Source organism: Coregonus lavaretus, assembly GCF_964263955.1.
Source record: "Coregonus lavaretus genome assembly, chromosome: 17".
In the NCBI taxonomy this organism is placed as follows: Eukaryota; Metazoa; Chordata; class Actinopteri; order Salmoniformes; family Salmonidae; genus Coregonus; species Coregonus lavaretus.
Genome location: NC_140004.1, coordinates 25,862,099 through 25,884,759, shown reverse-complemented (window position 1 = coordinate 25,884,759; position 22,661 = coordinate 25,862,099). Strand labels below are relative to the sequence as shown.

The 22,661-nt window shown below is 45.0% G+C and overlaps 1 protein-coding gene across 2 annotated transcripts in view; it reads left to right on the top strand.

The window, feature by feature from the left end:
* Nucleotides 1–225: 225 nt before the first annotated feature.
* The window catches only part of emid1 (EMI domain containing 1), a 93,316-nt gene continuing 70,880 nt past the window's right edge, over nucleotides 226–22,661 (top strand). Inside the window, exons 1-4 of one of the 2 annotated variants that reach the window (XM_084181415.1) lie at nucleotides 226–567; nucleotides 706–943; nucleotides 17,485–17,598; nucleotides 17,750–17,853. In XM_084181415.1, the coding sequence (XP_084037541.1) occupies nucleotides 756–943; nucleotides 17,485–17,598; nucleotides 17,750–17,853 (406 nt within the window). In that variant the 5' untranslated portion in view covers nucleotides 226–567; nucleotides 706–755. Of the gene's footprint in view, nucleotides 944–17,484; nucleotides 17,599–17,749; nucleotides 17,854–22,661 lie in introns of both variants that reach the window. The other variant, XM_084181414.1, reaches the window with a different exon arrangement.

Here is a 22,661-nt window from a genome sequence, read left to right as displayed (position 1 = left end):
TGTATCCATGTTTATTATCATCAGAATGCATGATCCCACTCACTTCTTTATTTCACAATCATGTGCACATGAATCCCACGTGTACCATAGTAGAATTTCTAAACTAAATGATTACTGAGGAATATCAGTCACTCTGGGGTAGTTCAGTGTTGTGTTCAGTGAAATGACGTGATGACAGATGCATAAAGGGAATCTGTATTGTAGGCATGCCTTGTCCGTGGTGAAAGGTTGAAACGGGGAATGGGCAGGGTAAAAAACTGCAAGCTCTGCAGAGACTATAAAACTATAGTTTCTTGCCCATTGTGAGACGCTCGACATGAGACAGGCTACATTACGCACAGACTGGGGGAGGGAGAGTTGATACTGAAAAGAAAAGAGACTGGCCAGTCACAATACCAAGGCTACTTCGTCTGGTTGCTTCGGAACACTGCTGATAGATTTGGGCATGCGGGGAACTTTCGGCAAAGTCCGTGACTTTTGTTTTTGTGCGACATCACGGGGTGTCATTTTTACCTTTATTTTCGTGACATTTAAAAGGCATCCACTTTATTTTATGCTATTATAACGGTACGTTTAATTTATATATTTTAATTGTATGTATTTGGTAGATGATGGAAAGCGCTCTCTCTCGGTGATGCAAAAACCTGGACTTTGAGGCATATATATAATTTAAAAAATCACTCACGAGCTCTGCTTTCCGGTCAGGCTGAGCTTTTTAGGAACTTTTCAGCCTGTGCTTTTTTGAGGCCGCGGAAATGGGAGCGTGTCAACCGGACGGTGTGTCAGCGCTTTGCCGAAAAAGTTTCCGTTGGATTGTGCTGCTGCTGTGGCTGACCTCTGCCGCTCATGCGACCTGGAGGACGGGGCTTTACAAATATTCATCTGGGACCCAACTAAACAGAGAGTCGTCCGCAGCGTCTCAAACCTCTATTTATCAAAAAAGGTATGGATAAATGCATGATCATTTATTGTTGTGCATCTTCTAATTTCGTGTATTAGAGCCTAGTTATAACCTTTCATGGAAATGTTGATGAGACTGTAAGTAGGCTACAGTAGGCTAGATCTTCATAAGGCATAATAAAACAAAACTGTCAAAGTCTCACTCAAAGGTGCTGTGTCCTTGAAGCATCCTTTCAGACAAAACTACCTGCTTTAGTGTGCATACCATTCATAATACATATTCACAGTGTGACACCTTCATAGACTAGGCTACATTTAATGTTCCTAAATAAATACTCTATCCACAATTCATTTTAGTTGACTAAAATACAATTATTTATTTTCAGATATAATTATAACTAACCTCCTATTGTTATCAATTCCATCCATCTCCTCAAGGTCCCCTTTTTTCTGCTTGTTTATACAACCAGCAATGACAGAGCTTTTCCCATTCCATCCGTCTCCTATCCATCTAGCAGGTCTCATTGTCTTCTTCACACTGGGTTTTCCTTTTTCCTGTCCAAGCAGCACACTGTCCCATCCTCATTGTCTCTGCTTGCCTGCCTGGCCTGCCCACTATCGCTCTGGGTGGCCTGTTGGCTCCTGTCCTGTGAGAGAAGTGCTGTCTCTAAACTGTGCTCTAGTCTGTCCAGCAGCACCTCTCTCTTCTCTGCACCTCTCTCTTCTCTCCAACATCTGCTGCCGCTCAGCTGTCAGGGACCTCCTCACATCTGACCAGGCTCAGTCCTCTTCCACTAAGCCCCATACACATCCTTAAAGACGGTTAAAAACCACCAACTCAGCCCTCTCATCTTGGGAGCTCTACAATGGGAATGGGTAGTGAATGGACAACACTGGTCTGTTTTATGTTGTAATAAAGTGGATCTGCTGAATAAAGGTAGTATTTATCGTTCTTTGCACAAATATACAAATAATTTGTGTGAGATGATCAGATCTCTGTTTAGTACTCTCTCTGTGTGTTCCTCTCCTGTGATCCTCAGAGGTGAGTGTTCCATATGACAGCAGGATTGTTGATGAGGGTGGTTCTGTGAGCAAAGCCCTCAGACTAAACACAGAGGGGGGAAAACACCAGCTTCCCTTCTGAACACGTTTTTCACAGAGGCCAGCCAGCCAATGTGGATGTGATTAAATCCCCCATCACACTAATATTTATGCTCTCAGGTTCTGAGTGGTGGGGGGCAGTGGGTGGAGGATCATCCTGATGGGTGAGGTGTCCCTGGAAGTGTCCAGATGGTGCAGAGAGATCCTGGCCTTGGTCCGCTGGTGCTGGGTTCACTCCCACACCCTGAGCCTCTCTCTGTCACTCATGTGCCGTGGTTGGTGGACATGTTTACTAAACACATGCAGCTGCAGCTCTAATGCATTTGGGCTTGGAAGAGGTGAAGTTTACAGTTTACATGGATGCTGTTTGATGTTTAGCTAGGCTGGGGAGGAAGGGAAGTGAGTATGGAGTGGTGGAGTGGGGGGTGTTCTAGTGAGTCAGCCCTGGTCTGAGGATGGGGTCAGTGGGTTTGACATGACATTAGAGGAGCTGCATAGCTAATCTCCCTCCACCTGCTGTCTGTCTAGGCTGCTTCATGTAGACAGGCATGTCTATGGTGTGTGTCAGCAAGACCAGTCTGGGGCATTACCATTAGCTCTGTGTAGGACAGAGGGCTGTCCTCTCCGCTCACAAGGCCATAGTAGGAGCACTGTAACATTCTTAAAGTCCCAGGTCCTTTGTCCACATACAAAGCATTGAACAATTTCTTGACAACAGAGGTACTGAGAGAGATGAAAGTTGATTTTAACAAGGGAAGGGTGTTCAAGAGATAATGAGTATTGGTCAAGAGATAACAATGACTGAAAGAAGTCTCCAGTCCTACCTACCTAGTGCTAGATTCAGACCAGCAACCAGAACAACATATTATTATTATTTTTAATTCAAGAGAGACTTGGACCAAGACCGCAGCATCAACACGTCAGTACCACACAAACAGGCACATGACATACAATCAGGCAAAAAATTACATCAATACAATAAGCAGCACGTCAGTAACGAACATGTACACGACACAAGCCAGAAAAACATCAGAGTGCAATACGTCAAGCATCAGAGCTTGCAAAAAATCACATGGCCATTACAGTATAAAAAATAATTTTAAGTAAACCACTATGCATTCTTACAATTGAGGCAATGCTGACTAGTGACAGCAGGTGGCAAGTAGAAACACTACAGTATCAAAGCCATTACAGTATCAAAAATAATCGTAGTAAACAACTATGCTTTCTTACAATAAGGCAATGCGACTAGTGACATTGGGTAACAACTAGAAACAACTGCATGCCTCAACAACCTGTTCAATATAAATAGTACCACCTACGCAAATGGAAGGGATTAACAGTACTTGAGTGAGCTCTTGACTTGTACCGTCCCTCTGTAGAGTAGCCAGCCCAGTGCAGCAGTCTGTTCACCCTTGGCCTTAATGATGACTATTGGAGCCAAGCAGAGGGAAGGGTTAAGAAAGCAGCTATTTCCTGAGCTGCCTGCCTGAGGAGGGGAAGTCATGGTCTGACTGCCAGACAGGCTACTCCCTGTGGGACCTCTAGAGTCTGACCCATCACCACCTCCCCTCAGCCTCACCACGCATTCTCCTGAACTACCCCCAACTACCCCCAACAGAGGAGCTGACAGTTACAGTCACACACACACACATCACAGGTGAACTCCAACCTGTTGTCTTGGCCACAGCTGGGCTGGATGTGGGTGAGTCCATTCAGGCTCACTGTGTCAGACTGCTTTGTGAAATCCACTTGTCTTCCACAACCCCTTCAAGGCCTCGCTCTGGTACTTTGATGGTGTTTAGGTATTTTCATTGGGAGTTCACTGATACAGAGCGGGGACCAGTATGGAGAGCCCTTAGAGAGCCCCCTCCTCTCATTCACCTTGGCCTGATTGGCCCCTGATATGTCCTTTGAACCTGACTGAACCTGCAGCACAATGCAGCACAACCCTAATGTCCCCCATTAACCTCTTTCATTCAACACCTCCTCTACACCACTGCAGTATTTCACCCCACAGAGCAGTGCCGTGAAGACCATGAAACTCAGTATGCTACTATTACTTATCTCAACTTTACTTTTCTTTTTTGGCGCTTTTTCTATTGATCTCTTTTGCATTTCTCTCTCTCTATTGCTGTAGTTTTCTAAAACAAAATACCCTCCGTATCTAACTCTGTGTGTGTTGTATTTGTTCATATCCTTGATAAAAATCAGTCCTTCTAACTTTCCCTCTATCTTTGTGCAGAATAATGTCTTTCATTTGTCGACTAGATAGTCTATCCCAGTTAGAAGCTCGCGCTCATTCTCTCCAGCTCCAGGTTTTAACTCCAGGAATGTGTGATCCATCTCTCTTCATTAATGTCCAGTGGTGGAAAAAGTACCCAATTGTCATACTTGAGTAAAAGTAAAGATACCTTAATAGAAAATGACTCAAGTAAAAGTGAGTCACCCAGTAAAATACTACTTGAGTAAAAGTCTAAAAGTATTTGGTTTAGTAAATGTAATTGCTAAAATATACTTAAGTATCAAAAGTAAAAGTGAAAATAATTTCAAATTCCTTACATTAAGCAAACCAGACGGCATCATTTTCTTATTTTTTAAAATTTATTTACGGATAGCCAGGTGCACACTCCAACACTCAGACATCGTTTACAAACGAAGCATGTGTTTAGTGAGTCCACCAGATCAGAGGCTGTAGGGATGACCAGCTATGTTCTTTTGATAAGTGTGTGAATTAGACCATTTTCCTGTCCTGCTAAGCATTCAAATGTATGAGTACTTTTGGGTGTCAGGGAAAATGTATGGCATAAAAAGTACATTCATTTCTTTAGGAATGTAGTGAAGTAAAAGTACAATTTGTCAGAAATATAAATAGTAAAGTATAGATACCCCAAACAACTACTTAAGTAGTACTTTCAAGTAGTTTTACTTAAGTACTTCCCACCACTGTTAATGTCACTGAATGTCTCTCTCCTTTGTTGCACCACATTTATCTCTGGCCTCTTACCTGTGCCTTTGGACCCACAGTGCATCCTATCCTCATTGGTCTATCCTCTAACCCCTTGTCTGTCCCACTGGGGGCTTCCTTTTTGACCCCTATGGTAAAATGACCTCCACCTCCTCCTCTCCACTTCTCCTCCTCCTCTCCTCTCGTCTGGCTGTCTGCCACATCTGTCTATTGTCGTTTGTTCTCCACAAAGGCTTTTCCCACAGCCAGAAATCTAGAGAAATTCTATGAGATTTTTATCATACTAAATGTCATTTTTTTAGCGTTCTACCCTCCTCCCACAGCATAGGGGTGGAGAAAGAGGGGGAGAACGGGGGCTGGGATTCTTCAACTTTGTCCCAAAGGCAGAGAGTTATTGAGAGGGAGGGGGACTGAAACAGGAAGCTCAGTGGGGAGCACACCTGGACGTTATTCACCCTAACCTGGCCTTCTTCTGTACTCTGTGAGCCTGCCTGCCTGCCCTCCACTTCTCTCTCTTTCTCTCTGCGTCTGAGGCCCTGGCTCTGGGGTTGTTCCTCTCTCTCTATCTCTCTCGCTCTCTCTGTTGTTCGTCTCTTTCCAATGTCTCTCTTAAAGCATAAAGTGCTATTACCTAACTGTATATGGATCTGCATGCATGGTCTTGGAGGAGCCTCCCTGTGTTAACAGTCCCCAGCCACACTGCAGTGAGGGGACAACAGCAGCACTGCTCTTTTTGAAGAGTAGAATCTTGTCATCATGACAATTTCCTGAGCTCTCTCTCTATCAGTATTATTCATTTGGGGTGCAGCAGCGTGCTTTTGTTTCCCCCTCTATTTTACTGTCTTGGCGAGATCTTTCTCTCCCTTATGGATTTCGATTTTCTTTCCCCATTGGCTGTGATCTGTTTGAGTGCTCATGGTGCTTTGTGATTTACTTGGTTTTGGCCCAGCATCAGGAGTGAAGGAGGGAGGCAGGGAGGGAGGCAGGAAAGGAGGGAGTGTGGGGTGTTTGCAGAGAGACCTGATACCCACTGTGGACCTGCCTGCCTGCCTGGTGCCAGTGCCAGTTAAACACAGCCGTGCTGTTCGGTTTCACACCTTGTACCTCAGGGAACAGCTCAACCCTGTGGAAGGTTTGCACTAGAGGTCTTCAAGGGTAAAAAAATGTGGACCTGTTCCGAAATAGATCTGTATTGATCCCATCCGACCCGATGTGCATAAATATATTTTTAAACATAGACCCGTTCCGAATGGACCCAAGGATAGTCAGCCACGTTCCGAAAAGGCCCGTGGAAAAACAGACCCAAACAGACACATGCCGGTTCAGATCCAAGAGAGCAGTATCCACACCCATCGGATGTAGTGATCATAATATAATAGCCAAATCTAGAAAAACCAAAGTTCCAAAGACTGGACCTAAAATTGTGTATAAACAATCATACAAGAGGTTTTGCAATGATTCCTATGTCGAAGATATGAAATATTTGTTGCTCTGGTGTGTGTAATAAGGAACATCCGGATGCTGCACTTGAAGCATTTATGAAACTGCTTCTTCCGGTTACTGATAGGCATGCACCCATCAAGAAATGTACTGTTAGAACTGCCAAATCCCCATGGATAGATGATGAATTGAAAAACTGTATGGCTGAGAGGGATGAGGCAAAGGGAATAGCAAATACGTCTGACAACACATCAGACTGGCAAACATACAGTAAATTGAGAAATCACGTAACTAAACTAAACAAAAAGAAAAAGAAACTATACTATGGAACAAAGATAAATGATATAAAGAATTATAGTAAAAATCTCTTGAGTACTTTAAATGAATTTCTAGGCAAAAAAGCAAGCTTGGCTCCATCCTTCATTGAGGCAGATGGCTTGTTCATAACAACATTATTTGATATTGCCAACCACTTTAATAGCTTTTTAGTTGACAAGATTAGCAAATGTAGGTATGACATGCAAACAACAAATGCTGAGCGTTCATATTCATGCATAATGGACCAAATAATGAAAGACAAGCGCTGTAGTTTTAAGTTCCACAAAGTGGGTGTGGAAGAGGTGAAAACATTTCTGCTATCTATAAATAAGGACAAACCACCTGGTACCGACAACCTGGATGGTAAATTGCTGAGGTTGGTAGCAGCAATTGTGTGTATATGTACTGATATGTAGGCTATGTGTGACCTTTTAAATGAATGTATTTCAGTCCTTGACTAATAATGTTCTGTACAACAGTACCAGTCAAAAGTTTGGACACACCTACTCATTCAAGGGTTGCTCTTTATTTTTACTATTCTTTACATTGTAGAATAATAGTGAAGACATCAAAACTATGAAATAACACATATGGAATCATGTAGTAACCAAAAACGTAAAATAAATGTTATTCAAATATATGTTATATTTGAGATTCTTCAAATAGCCACCCTTTGCCTTGATGACAGCTTTGCACACTCTTGGCATTCTCTCAACCAGCTTCACCTGGAATGCTTTTCCAACAGTCTTGAAGGAGTTCCCACATATGCTGAGCACTTGTTGGCTGCTTTTCCTTCACTCTGCGGTCCGACTCTTCCCAAACAATCCCAATTAGGTTGAGGTCGGGGGATTGTGGAGGCCAGGTCATCTAATGCAGCACGCCATCGCTCTCCTTCTTGGTCAAATAGCCCTTACGCAGCCTGGAGGTGTGTTGGGTCATTGTCCTGTTGAAAAACAAATAATAGTCCCACTAAGCCCAAACCAGATGGGATGGTGTATCGCTACAGAATGCTGTGGTAGCCATGCGGGTTAAGTGTGCCTTGAATTCTAAATAAATCACAGACAGTGTCACCAGCAAAGCACCCCCACACCATAACACCTCCTCCTCCATGCTTTACGGTGGGAATTACACATGCGGAGATCATCTGTTCACCCACATCGCATCTCACAAAGACACGGCGGTTGGAACCAAAAATCTCCAATTTGGACTCCAGACCAAAGGACACATTTCCACCAGTCTAATGTCCATTGCTCGTGTTTCTTGGCCCAAGCAGGTCTCTTGTTCTTATTGGTGTCCTTTAGTAGTGGTTTCCTTGCAGCAATTCGACCATGAAGGCCTGATTCACGCAGTCCCCTCTGAACAGTTGATGTTGAGATGTGTCTGTGACTTGAACTGTGAAGCATTTATTTGGGATGCAATTTCTGAGGCTGGTAACTCTAATGAACATACCTCATGAGAGCCAGTTTCATCATAGCGCTTGATGGTTTTTGCGACTGCACTCTAAGAAACTTTCAAAGTTCTTGAAATTTTCCGTATTGACTGACCTTCATGTCTTAAAGTAATGATGGACTGTCGTTTCTCTTTGCTTATTTGAGCTGTTCTTGCCATAATATGGACTTGGTCTTATACCAAATAGGGTTATCGTCTGTCACAACACAACTGATTGGCTCAAACGTATTAAGAAGGAAAGAAATTGCACAAATTAATTTTTAACAAGGCACATCTGTTAATTGAAATGCATTCCAGGTGACTACCTCATGAAGCTGGTTGAAAGAATGCCAAGAGTGTGCAAAGCATCAAGGCAAAGGGTGGCTATTTGAATAACATTTATTTTACGTTTTTGGTTACTACATGATTCCATATGTGTTATTTCATAGTTTTGATGTCTTCACTATTATTCTACAATGTAAAAAATAGTAAAAAATAAAGAAAAACCCTTGAATGAGTAGGTGTGTCCAAACTTTTCACTGGTAGTAATGTATTATGTAATGTTTCATGTGGACCCCAGGAAGAGTAGCTGATGCTTTTGCAGCAGTTAATGGGGATCCTTATAAATACCAAATACCAAATACCCATTCATATCGGAGAGTAGAAAGAGAGAGAGAAAGAAACCTCAGACCGGGCACTGCCAGCTCCATCAATAAACAAGTGATATTGGCCAAATTATCCCTAGTTACTTGTCTTTAAAAACGGACTATACATAAAAATAAAAAATAAAAGTATTTGTTGTGTTTCGATGTGTAGCATATTCAAAACTTTATAGACTATTGTTTTATTTGTGTTTACTTTCCTAAACAATAATTGTCCACCTCATGGTTCAGCTGTCAGAGATTTGAACGCTAAATGCATCAGGGCATTGTATGCATATAGGCCTATAGGCCTAGACATCCCCACTGTATGATATTAATATTTAAAATATAAAGGAAGAGAAGTTTAGGCCTAGCCCTAGAGCGACCGAGAGAAAGATAGAGATATGCTGGCGCCATGTTCCTGACACTGACATGCATTTATACTTATCAGATAGGCTACTACTGCTATACAGATATAGGCGTACAGAAGGATAAGCATTATATTGTTAGATGAAACTGGTAGGCCTAAAATTTCTTCCTGACCTCAAGTTCAGTTGTCAGAGAGAGTTGGAACGCTGGTGACCTAAGTCAAGTCATACAAACAGGTTATTATATTGCGGCATTAAATTAAGTTTTGCATCTCGCCCTCTTTGGTTTTTCCTTTTTATGGTTTGAGTGCGAGTAGCCCTAGATAGGCCTACCGGTAATTATGTTATATTGCGGCAAACATAACATGAACTTAATTTGGCCAAAGAAAATGGCAAAAGAAAATGAAACAAAACACTTGTTGCATAAGCTATTTAAAGAACTGGTTTAAACGTTCAAAAATACCAACAAAGGCTAGTGCCTACCGTAGGCCTACCCAACAAATGACAGCAATAGCCTAATGCTATTTATTTTACAACAGGCCTATTTTTAACATATTTTTAATCTTCAACTAAATATAGCACAAAATAAAGACAGTTAGAACTTAATTTAGCTAATGAAAATGTATCAGCAAAATGAAACAAAACACTTTTTGCATATATACTGACCAAAAATATAAATGCAACATGTAAAGTGTTGGTCCCATGTTTGAGCTGAAATAAAACATCCCAGAAATGTTCGATACTCACAAAAACCTTATTTTTCACAAATGTTGGGCACAAATTTGTTTACATCCCTGTTAGTGAGCATTTCTCCTTTGCCAAGATAATCCATCCACCTGACAGGTGTGGCATATCAAGAAGCTGATTAAACAGGATGATCATTAGACAGGTGCACCTTGTGCTGGGGACAATAAAAGGCCACTATAATGTGCAGTTTTGTCACACAACACAATGCCACAGATGTCTCAAGTTTTGAGGGAGTGCGCAATTGGCATCCTGACTGCAGGAATGTCCACCAGAGCTGTTTCCAGATAATTGTATGTTAATTTCTCTACCATAAGCCGCCTCCAACATCGTTTTAGATTTAAAAGATAATTGCGTGTGATATTCAATTGGAAGTTACGATCTTGTCTCATCGCTGCAACTCCCCAAAGGACTCGGGAGAGGCGAAGGTCGAGAGTCATGCATCCTCCGAAACATGACCTGCCAAGCCGCGCTGCTTCTTAACATACTGCTTGCTTAACCCGAAAGCTAGCCGCACCAATGTGTTCGGAGGAAACACCGTCCAACTGACAACTGAAGTCAGCTTGCAGGCGCCGGGCCCACCACAAGGAGTCGCTAGAGAACGATGAGCCAAGGAAATCCCTCCGGCCAAACCCTCCCCTAACCCGGATGACGCTGGGGCAATTGTGCGCCGTCCCATGGGGCTCCCGGTCATGGCCGGCAGTGACACAGCCTGGGATCGAACCCGAGGCTGTAGTGGTGCTTCAGCACTACAATGTAGTGCCTCAGACCGCTGCGCCACTTGGGAGGCCGTTTTAGAGAATTTGGCAGTATGTCCAACCAGCCTCACAACCGCAGACCATTTGTAATCACACCAGCCCAGGACCTCCACATCCGGCTTCTTCACCTGTGGGATCATCTGAGACCAGCCACCCAGACAGCTGATGAAACTGTGGGTTTGCACATCTGAAGAATTTCTGCACAAACTGTCAGAAACCGTCTCAGGGAAGCTCATCTGCGTGCTCGTCGTCCTCACCAGGGTCTTGACCTGACAGCATTTTGGCGTCGTTACCAACTTCAGTGGGCAAATGCTCACCTTCGGTGGCCACTGGCACGCTGGAAAAGTGTGCTTTTCATGGATGAATCCCGGTTTCAAATGTACCTGGCAGATGCCATACTGTACCTGGCAGTATGGCATCGTGTGGGCGAGCGGTTTGCTGATGTCAACGTTGTGAACAGAGTGCCCCATGGTGGCGGTGGGGTTATGGTATGAGCAGGCATAAGTTACAGACAACGAACACAATTGCATTTTATCAAAGGCAATTTGAATGCAGAGAGATACCGTGATGAGATCCTGAGGCCCATTGTCATGCCATTAATCCGCCGCCATTACCTCATGTTTCAACATTATAATGCATGGCCCGATGTCGCAAGGATCTATACACGATTCCTGGAAGCTGAAAATGTCCCATTTCTTCCATGGCCTGCATACTCACCAGACATGTCACCCATTGAACATGTTTGGGATGCTATGGATTGACATGTACGACAGCTTGTACCAGTTCCCGATAATATCCAGCAACTTCACACAGCCATTGAAGAGGAGTGGAACAACATTCCACAGGCCACAATCAACAGCCTGATCAACTCTATGCGAAAGAGATGTGTTGAGGCAAATGATGGTCACACCAGATGCTGACTGGTTTTCTGATCCACGCCCCTATCTTTTCTAAAGGTACATTGAGTGTTGCAACCGAGGACAGAGGATTTTTATGGGCTACGCGCTTCAGCACTCGGCGGTCCCGTTCTGTTAGCTTGTGTGGCCTACCTCTTTGCGGCTGAGCCGTTGTTGCTCCTAGACGTTTCCACTTCACAATAACAGCACTTACAGTTGACTGGGGCAGAACTTTGACAAACTGACTTGTTGGAAAGGTGGCATCCTATGACGGTGCCATGTTGAATGTCACTGAGCTCTTCAGTACGGGCCATTCTACTGCCAATGTTTGTCGATGGAAAATTGCATGGCAGTGTGCTCGATTTTATACACCTGTCAGCAACGGGTGTGGCTGAAATAGCCAAATCCACACATTTTAAGGGGTGTCCACATACTTTTGTAGTGTATCTGTGTCCAACAGATGCATATCTTTATTCATATGGAATCCATAGATTAGGGCCTCATGAATTAATTTCAATTGACTGATTTCCTTATATTTACATTTACATCCTTTAGCAGACGCTCTTATCCAGAGCGACTTACAAATTGGTGCATTCAACTTATGATAGCCAGTGGGACAACCACTTTTTTTAATTAATTTTTTTATGGGGGTTGGGGGAAGGATTACTTTATACTATTCCAGGTATTCCTTAAAGAGGTAGGGTTTCAAGTGTCTCCGGAAGGTGGTCAGTGACTCCGCTGTCCTGGCGTCGTGGGGGAGCTTGTTCCACCATTGGGGTGCCAGAGCAGCGAATAGCTTTGACTGGGCTGAGCGGGAACTGTGCTTCCGTAGAGGTAGGGGAGCCAGCAGGCCAGAGGTGGATGAACGTAGTGCACTCGTTTGGGTGTAGGGTCTGATCAGAGCCTGAAGGTAAGGAGGTGCCGTTCCCCTCACAGCTCTGTAGGCAAGCACCATGGTCTTGTAGTAGATGCAAGCCTCAACTGGAAGCCAGTGGAGTGTGCGGAGGAGCGGGGTGACATGAGAGAACTTGGGAAGGTTGAACACCAGACGGGCTTCAGCGTTCTGGATAAGTTGTAGGGGTTTTATGGCACAGGCAGGGAGCCCAGCCAACAGCGAGTTGCAGTAATCCAGACGGGAGATGACAAGTGCCTGGATAAGAACCTGTGCCGCTTTCTGTGTAAGGTAGGGTCGTACTCTGCGAATGTTGTAGAGCATGAACCTGCAGGATCGGTTCACCGCTTTGATGTTAGCGAAGAACGACAGGGTGTTGTCCAGGGTCACGCCAAGGTTCTTTGCACTCTGGGAGGAGGACACAATGGAGTTGTCAACCATGATGGCGAGATCATGGAGCGGGCAGTCTTTCCCCGGGAGGAAGAGCAGCTCAGTCTTGCCGAGGTTCAGCTTGAGGTGGTGATCCGACATCCACACTGATATGTCTGCCAGACATGCAGAGATGCGATTCGCCACCTGGTTATCAGAAGGGGGAAAGGAGAAAATTAATTGTGTGTCATCTGTGTATCAATGATAGGAGAGACCATGTGAGGATATGAAAGAGCCAAGTGACTTGGTGTTTAGAGAGAATAGGAGAAGGCCTAGAACTGAGCCCTGGGGGACACCAGTGGTGAGAGCACGTGTTGCGGAGACAGATTCTCGCCACGCCACCTGGTAGGAGCGACCTGTCAGGTAGGACGCAATCCAAGAGTGAGCAGCGCCGGAGATGCCCAACTCGGAGAGGGTGGAGAGGAGGATCTGATGGTTCACAGTATCAAAGGCAACGGATAGGTCTAGAAGGATAAGAGCAGAGGAGAGAGAGTTAGCTTTAGCAGTGCCGAGAGCCTCCGTGACACAGAGAAGAGCAGTCTCAGTTGAATGACCAGTCTTGAAACCTGACTGGTTTGGATCAAGAAGGTCATTCTGAGAGAGATAGCAGGAGAGTTGGCTAAAGACGGCACGCTCAAGAGTTTTGGAGAAAAAAGAAAGAAGGGATACTGGTCTGTAGTTGTTGACATCGGAGGGATCGATTGTAGGTTTTTTGAGGAGGGGTGCAACTCTCGCTCTCTTGAAGAAGGAAGGGACATGGCCAGTGGTCAAGGATGAGTTGATGAGCGAGGTGAGGTAAGGGAGAAGGTCTCCGGAAATGGTCTGGAGAAGAGAGGAGGGGATAGGGTCAAGCGGGCAGGTTGTTGGGCGGCCGGCCGTCACAAGTCGCAAGATTTCATCTGGAGAGAGAGGGGAGAAAGAAGTCAAAGCATAGGGTAGGGAGGTGTGAGCAGGACCAGCGGTGTCATTTGACTTAATAAATTAGGATCAGATGTCGTCAACCTTCTTTTCAAAATGGTTGACGAAGTCATCCACAGAGAGGGAGGAGGGAGGGGGAGGAGGCGGAGGATTCAGCAGGGAGGAGAAGGTGGCAAAGAGCTTCCTAGGGTTAGAGGCAGAGGCTTGAAATTTAGAGTGGTAGAAAGTGGCTTTAGCAGCGGAAACAGAGGAAGAGAATGTAGAGAGGAGGGAGTGAAAAGATGACAGGTCCGCAGGGAGTCTAGTTTTCCTCCATTTCCTCTCGGCTGCCCGGAGCCCTCTTCTGTGAGCTCGCAATGAGTCGTCAAGCCACGGAGCAGGAGGGGAGGACAGAGCCAGCTGGGACGATAGGGGACATAGAGAGTAAAAAGATGCAGAAAGGGAGGAGGGTTGAGGAGGCAGAATCAGGAGATCGGAGGGAGAAGGATTTAGCAGAGGGAAGAGATGATAGGATGGAAGAGGAGAGAGTAGCGGGAGAGAGAGATCGAAGGTTGCGACGGCACATTACCATCTGAGTAGGGGCAGAGTGAGTAGTGTTGGAGGAGAGCGAGAGAGAAAAGGATACAAAGTAGTGGTCGGAGACTTGGAGGGGAGTTGCAGTGAGATTAGTAGAAGAACAGCATCTAGTAAAGATGAGGTCAAGCGTATTGCCTGCCTTGTTAGTAGGGGGGGACGGTGAGAGGGTGAGGTCAAAAGAGGAAAGGAGTGGAAAGAAGGAGGCAGAGAGAGATGAGTCAAAGGCAGATGTAGGGAGGTTAAAGTCACCCAGAACTGTGAGGGGTGAGCCATCCTCAGGAAAGGAACTTATCAAGGCGTCAAGCTCATTGATGAACTCTCCAAGGGAACCTGGAGGGCGATAAATGACAAGGATGTTAAGCTTGAATGGGCTAGTGACTGTGACAGCATGGAATTCAAATGAGGAGATAGACAGATGGGTCAGGAGAAAAAGAGAGACTGTCCACTTGGGAGAGATGAGGATTCCTGTGCCACCGCCGCGCTGACCAGATGCTCTCGGGGTATGCGAGAACACATGGTCAGACGAGGAAAGAGCAGTAGGAGTAGCAGTGTTTTCTGTAACTCAGTAAAATCTTTGAAATTGTTGCATGTTGCATTTATATTTTTGTTCAGTGTATAAAGAATGGTTTAGATTCTTAAGTAGGCCTACAATAATAATAATTATATACTGTACAATAATAATAATAATAATGATAAACAAATGATAATAAATATGGAAATAAATAAATAAAAGTTTGAAAATTGCATCAAACCTGAATAGCGAGTTGCACATGCAGTCCATTTGGCCGCAATGTGTGATGCAGTTCCCCCAATAACAGCTCGTTTTCAGTTTTCCCCTCCCCACTCAGACCACCCCCAGACAGTCCTAGTAAATTAATTACTTGAGAAATCAGGACTGAATGGTACTACTGAATGGCTTGGGGAAGGTGGAGGCTCGTACAGTGTTAAATGGGGAAAGGGACAGTAGCTGTTGTCTTAGTCTGTGTCAGGTGGATCAATGTTTCCCCTAAGATTTTTTTCAGCAGCGGTGGCAGAGTAGGCAGGTGGGGGCGTCTTCCTGGGGCATACATCTCTACAGCTACACAGTAGATGGTGCGCCGCTGACGCTGCTAGAAGCATATAGGGAAAACACTGAGTGGATGAATAAGAGACAAGAGTTTAGCACTAGCATCCAGAAGTATGTTAGCTAGATGAAAAACATGTAAAGAAAGATTTCATTGTTCTGCTAGTGCTAATTCACCATGAAAGAGATCATTGTGTTTGCACAATTACACATATAAAGTGTGTAGGTGGAAGGAAGACCTGTGTTCACACATGGCCCCTAGGAGCTGCCAACAGTGTCCTGCTGCATCCCACCTCCCCTCCTCTGTCTTCTAACGCCAATAAGGAAGTTGCATTTAGGATTTTATCGCCTCGGAAACTGCTCAAATATTTCAATCTGGTTCCCTATATCATACAGCCCTAGTAGGGGCTTGTGTACGGACACCACAACATGTGTGGATCGTTACTGTGAGCTGCTTTAGGGCCCTTGGCATTGTCCAGCAGTGTACACACACACATTCAGTACAGTCATTGGTTGAAACATTGTGACACCAGTGTTCCTGTATCACAGTCATAGTATTGCTATGAAGCACACAGAGGATCCTCAGCTGTTGGGTGTTCTATATGCTAAACAAATTGTTTTCCATGTTCCACCCTCTCTATTCAGCCCAAGCCATATGAGGGTAATCAGGGTATTTGTGCACTTCTTTGTTAATAAAAGACTGCTAACACATGTTGGCTCTAATAGCCTCCGTATGTACGTAAACATTACATTTCTCGAAGTGCTGCTTCATGTTTCCTTGATTTATGGTTGTCGACTTGAGGGATGGGAGATGAGGGGAAAAAACGATTTAATCAATTTTAGAGTAAGGCTGTAACGTAACACAATCTGGAAAAAGTGAAGGGGTCTGAATACTTTCCGAATGCACTGTAGGACATGTTTAATGAATACCACGGAGAGGTTTTTTCCCCTTTATTTCTAAGAGCATTGTTTCCCTTGTCAGTATTTTCTTCCGACCAATAATGCAGTGATTGAAACCATCCCATAGCTCCTCTCCTAATCCGGCTCAGATATCTCCTCTACATGGCACAGCACAGGGAAACAGATCTGGTCCTGGTTGACTAACATGGAAAAGACCTGGTCCAGACTAACTGATACACTACTGCACTGACTCCCTGTTCTCTGTCCTTGGCTGCATATGGTTCAAAAGAGGTCTCAAAACCAAGAGCTTCATTAGTAGTGAGAGTAAGTATACAAAGCCTTTATAGAGGCTACATAAAAAATGGAGGTAAATGTAAAGCTTTGTGTCTAACTTATTCTTAAAATACACACTTAGACTAACGAGGGCTTCAGTATCTGATGTTGACCTGTGACCTCTGGGTAAGCTGATTTCCTGGCAGGTCATCCCGCTCCCAGACTCTCCAGCTGTGCAAAGCAGGTCCTGATAACGTCTTACGAAAGGAGTCATCTTGGAAAGGGAGTGGGCCTATGACCTACTATTAGCCTATGTTTGAAAACTCACTCTAATCTCTGTGTGAGTCCCTCCCCCCTCTGTTCCTCCCTCAGTGACTCTGCCTCTTCTGAGACCCAGGGGGGAAAAAGCCAGTGGATGTGTATTGATAGGGGAAAGACCGAAATGTAAACACAGCCTACAATAAACTCCCGCAAGTCTCACGGCCGATTGAACTCATGTAAACACCAGAAGGACTTTGAAAAGAAAGAGGGGGGAGAATGAGAAGAAAGTGCGAGGGCACGGATCATTTCCCTTTATGTGCGTGTGCGTACGCATGTGTTTGTGTGTGTGTGTGTGTTTGTGAGATTGTGGGTGTGTGTGTTTTCATCAGATAATGATATGACCACCTGTGGCTTGTATATTTTATTCTGAACAGGTGTGGAGGAGAACTGAAGCGTACGTTTCTCTTACCTTTTGTCTTGTTGAATTTGAGTGTGCATGCTAAACCTGCTCTGTGTGTGTCTCCTCCCCCCCCCCCCCCCTCCCCACACTTTCTCTCTCTCTCTCTCCCTCTCTCTCTTTCTCTCGCTCTTCCTCTCTCCTCTCTCTCAGGAACTGGTGTCCCCATACGGTCACTAAGACGGTGACTTGCCAGGTGCAGAATGGGACAACCCTGCAGCGTGTCTACCAGACATGTCGCTGGCCACAGGGATGCACAGGGGGCAGGTGAGTCTGGGATGTCTAACCCATAACAAAGCATGTCAAAACCTCACAGAACACACCCCACATCTACACCTTGATGAATGAGCCACAAGATCAGAGGAACTGTTTCATCCTTACACTGTTTGTGATATTGGCCTGTGTGTGTGTTCCCCAGCTACCGGACAGTGGTCAGGCCCTCCTATAAGGTGGTGTACCGCACCATCAACTCTCTGGAGTGGAAGTGCTGTCCAGGCTACAGCGGCATGGCCTGTGAAGAAGGTAAGAGGGCAACAGAGGTCAACATCTTCTGGGATTTATGCACTTACAGATTTCTCAGTTCTTCTCCAGCTGAGCACATCTCTGTACTTTTCTGTACATCTCTGTACTTCTCTGTACATCTCTGTACTTTTCTGTACATCTCTGTACTTTTCTGTACATCGCTGTACTTCTCTAGTTTCTGGTCCCTGCCCCCTTCTTCTCTCTTTCTTTCTCTCTCTCTCTCTCTCTCTCTCTCTCTCTCTCTCTCTATCTCTCTCTCTCTCTCTCTCTCTCTCTCCCTCTCTCTCTCTCTCTCTCTCTCTCTCTCTCTCTCTCTCTCTCTCTCTCTCTGCTCCTCTGATTGACTGGCAGTGCTCACAACTGAAAACACATGAATGTGAGCAGAACAATGAGAACATGAGGTTTTGGTGAGAGGAGAGAGAGAGACCCGAGGAGGTGAGGGTGATTAAGGGCTGAGGTAGTGAATCCTGTGCATGTGATATGTAGTCCTGGAGCCTGGTTCTGACGCAACTCTGAGCGGGAGCCAGCCCCTCAGCCATGTTGTGATTGGAGAAACCGTGAAGACCAGACGGCTGCCAGGACTGCCTTGGCTTTCCCCCACTTCCTCCCTCTTTCCCTTCTCTCACTTCCCCTTCTCACTCTCTCTCTCGTTTGGTTCACTTTCTCTCACTCTCAGGTTTGATATCCCTCTCATTTCTCTCTTTTATCTCATCCCTTTCTTCCTGTCTGTAAGTTATCTTTTCTCACTTATCTCAAGTTCAATAATGTATCTTTGTCTTCGTTCCATTCCCCCTTTCAGCATATCTCTCTATCTCTATCTTTCTCTATGTTATCCAGTTTTCCCAGTTCCTCACTGTTAGTCTCTTAGGAGTTTCTCAAAACGAATATATGAGTAACATGGATAAACACTAGGATCCCCCTCTGTTGGCCTGCATCATAACAAACTCACTCACTCTCCAATGGTCTAGAGAAACCTCACATCAGCATCTTAGGGCAGAGCCAACAGCCTCCAGTTTATTCATCTTTTACGTGTCCAACTTTACAGTTATTGAATCGATTATTTTATATGGTTTTGAGTTTTATAGTCCATCTGCAAGTATGGTGTCATCCCCTTAAAGTGCTATGCTAACACTCTGTTATTGTTATTCTGATCCTTTCAACTCCAGTAGCTCCCCCTGCCTACGCTCCACACACACTTCTCCTCACACCTCTCACCCAGAACAGAACAGAGCCTAATGATTTCCCTTGGCGCTGGCTGGGACCCTGTCTGGTGTAGAGGGTGGAGTGACTGTTTGCCCCAGGACCCAGGGCTGATTACAATAACCCTTTACTGTGATAAAACGTTGACTACTCAGTGGTGTTGACATGGGACTGCTGTTTCCCTCACTAGCCAGCCCACTCCTCCCAGGTGAGCTAACAGTCTCTCTGGGGGCCTCACAGGGGCCCAGTACCTGCTGGAGGGTGTTGTAATAGGGCCTCATTTGGGAGAAATTACTCCACTTTTCCCACCAGCACACCCTTTACACAGCCTACGGCTGTGGCGGTCACGAAATTTCGTCAGCTGGTGATTGTCAAGCAAATAACCGTCGGTCTCACGGTAATTGACCGTTAATTAACATAAACACATTTAGCATCTCCTGGCTTCCACACATAGCCTACAAGCCACTAATGCAGACCTTTGGAACATCTACATTTAAAAAAGTCTAATAAATCCATGTAATATAGCCTCCTCATCTTGTTGGCTGACGAAAAGTAAATGTGGACAGCTCTTCCAATATCTTCAATATGCACCTCGGAATTGGATAAGGACGCACGCGAGGTGCATATTGAAGATATTGGAAGAACTGTCCACATTTACTTTTCGTCAGCCAACAAGATGAGGAGGCCTAACGAACAGCAAAAGCACTAGCCTATGTCAATCTACTATCCCCCATAGTACAAAAGTCGACCTATTCTGTGTGAGACATAAATATTCCAAACATAGTCTGGGACAGTTGTGGGATGCGAAAGATCCCAAATTAATACAACCACTAGTATCAAAAAACCTTTTTTACACAATGTGGCTGACGCAACAGATCAGAACGTTTAGCTTAAAATGTTATTTCTTCACATTATAAGCGCAGCAATGCGCACATGGCAGTAGGCTATAAGCACAAATGTTCCATTAGCGGGAAAACACCATTATCAAAAGTGACCGCAAATGCAATTAAGCATGTAATGCTTTTATTATAAAGGTGCATTTTTATGGTGAAAATTATCTTCCCCAAACTTGAAACTCACACGCTGCTTATGTATGCCAGTTAGGCTCTATACCCCTTGTAAAGCGGATTAATGTGCTTGATTTTAAGAAATTATTTGGCCACTTTAGTTGTGATACAAACCTTATTACAGTTTTTCTCAATTGCTAAAACACAATTTCTGAAACCTTGATTCCTCACCTATATCACCACAGGCTAAATCCATGGCTTGCAGCAGATTTACTCTGGTGTAGGGTTGTCTATCAATCACTTTCCATCTCCAAGAGGAGAAAAACTCCTATATCGGATTCAGGAAAGGCGAGTATGGAGGGAGGTACAAGTTCATAAACTGCCCATTGATGTTAAACCATTCCCTTACCTGAGCAGCTCGGTGGAAACTGACATTGTCCCACACTATCACATAGGTGGGAATGGGATTCTCATTTAGCTCTTGATCCTGCTGCTCTTGAACCTGCTGCTCAAATAAAATATATCTTAGATTGGCAATAAATCTTAGAAGGTGATGGGTGTTATATGGCCCGAGTGTAACATTGTGATGTAGAACACCATGGTTGCTGATAGCAGCACAGATTGTGACATTGCCACCTCGTTGACCAGGGACTTCAACATTGGCCCGCTGTCCAATCATGTTTCGGCCTCTCCTTCTCCTCTTTGTTAGATTGAAGCCTGCTTCATCGACAAAGATGAACTCATGGGGTCTGTCCAAGGATTCCAAGTCAAATATAGTTGCAAACGGAACAAAACGGGGATAAACATACCTGAATTTGTCCAATAGAATCTCTCGTTTGCAACTCTTGGACTAATGATTACACCCTATATCAGCTAGATGCAGGCAAGAGTGTGCAAGGCGGTATTTAATGTGTCACTGTCTGTCCGTGTGTCACTGTCTTTCACCTCAAATGTTTCTCTCTACCTGTGTGCACCTACTTTGTAAACTTTCATTCATAGGCTAGGTTATAGCAACCTCATGATGGGTATAAGGACATTTTTTGTATTATGTAGTAGCCTAAACCTCTCGCTGTTATATTGAACTGGGTGAATGGAATATGAATGACAGTCATCCAATATGCTGTAATAGAAATAAGGCCATGCTCAAAAAATCATCCTCCCTCATCTTAAACGTCACTGACCGCCACTGAGGTGTACACATGTCACAAGCACTCTGATACAGCGTTTGAGACACTCAAAAACTACCACACACGCATGGACAGACCACCGAGATACACACACACAGAAAGCACACACACACACACACACACACACACACACACACACACACACACACACACACACACACACACACACACACACACACACACACACACACTGTTAAAATACCTAGAATTATCCAATTAAGTGGTACTGGAGGGCTGTGGTGGGGGTTTGGCTGTGATGGGGGTTTGTCTGGGGGGGGGGGGGGTTGTCTGGGGGGTGGGGGGATGCTGAGATTAGGCACTTATGAGAGCGCCGTTCCGGGTGTCTCAGATCACAGGCAGCGCTCAGTGGAAGTGACAGCTGCTATTCAGAGAACCCTGCTATGCAGCACGGTGGATAGCATCCAGGACTGCCGCCGCCGGGACTGTGTAGGAGAGGCCCCTGTCAGCACCCAGCCTGATACCCCTCCTCTCAGCCCCTCATCCCCTACCTTAAGGAGAAATAAAAACCAGCGACACAGGATGACTGGAGATGGGACAGCACATGCACAAATCGTTGCATTTACATTTACATTTTAGTCATTTAGCAGACGCTCTTATCCAGAGCGACTTACAGGAGCAATTAGGGTTAAGTGCCTTGCTCAAGGGCACATCGACAGATTTTTCACCTAGTCGGCTCGGGGATTAGAACCAGCGACCTTTCGGTTACTGGCACAACACTCTTAACCACTAAGTTGCCATAGCGTTGCCAAGGGAAGTTAGTGCAGCATTCTCAGTTAGTGCAGCATTCGAGTGCAAGGTCAAAGATAAGATGTGTGTGTCACGTTGTTGTGCTTGTGTGGCTGTGGCTTTGAGGATACATGGCCTAGAGAATGTATTTGTGTGTTTTAGACACATAACATAGCTGTATGTTATTCGTTGAAGTGGACATATGGGACCTATCTTTGGTCTGAAGTTGAACTAATGTGATGTCCTGTCCTCTTGATCTATGACCCATTCAAAGTTCCAGTTAAGAGTAGTCTCAGGTGTTCCCCCCTTCCTTCCATCCCTCCATCTACACACTCCCTCTGCTGCCTGTCTGCTGTCTGCCTCTCACAGACTGTGGAAAATGTGCATGATCCTCTGATTTACTTTACTTTACCTCCCCTACATCCTCTGTACTGTACCACTACCCTGACTGACCCCCCTCCCAGGGCTGGTCTGCATTACTGCAGCCGTCACCACAGCAGACAGACAGACAGGCCAGCTGCAGACTGGGACTAGGACTGGGACTCTCACTGGGAGGGTGAGAGTTAAGGTGAGACTGAATGATGGCAATCGTCCTCACTCAGGAAAGCCAGAGCGGTGAGGGCGCTGTATTCGTAGCGTTGATTGTTGAGGGTTGTTTTCACTTTTG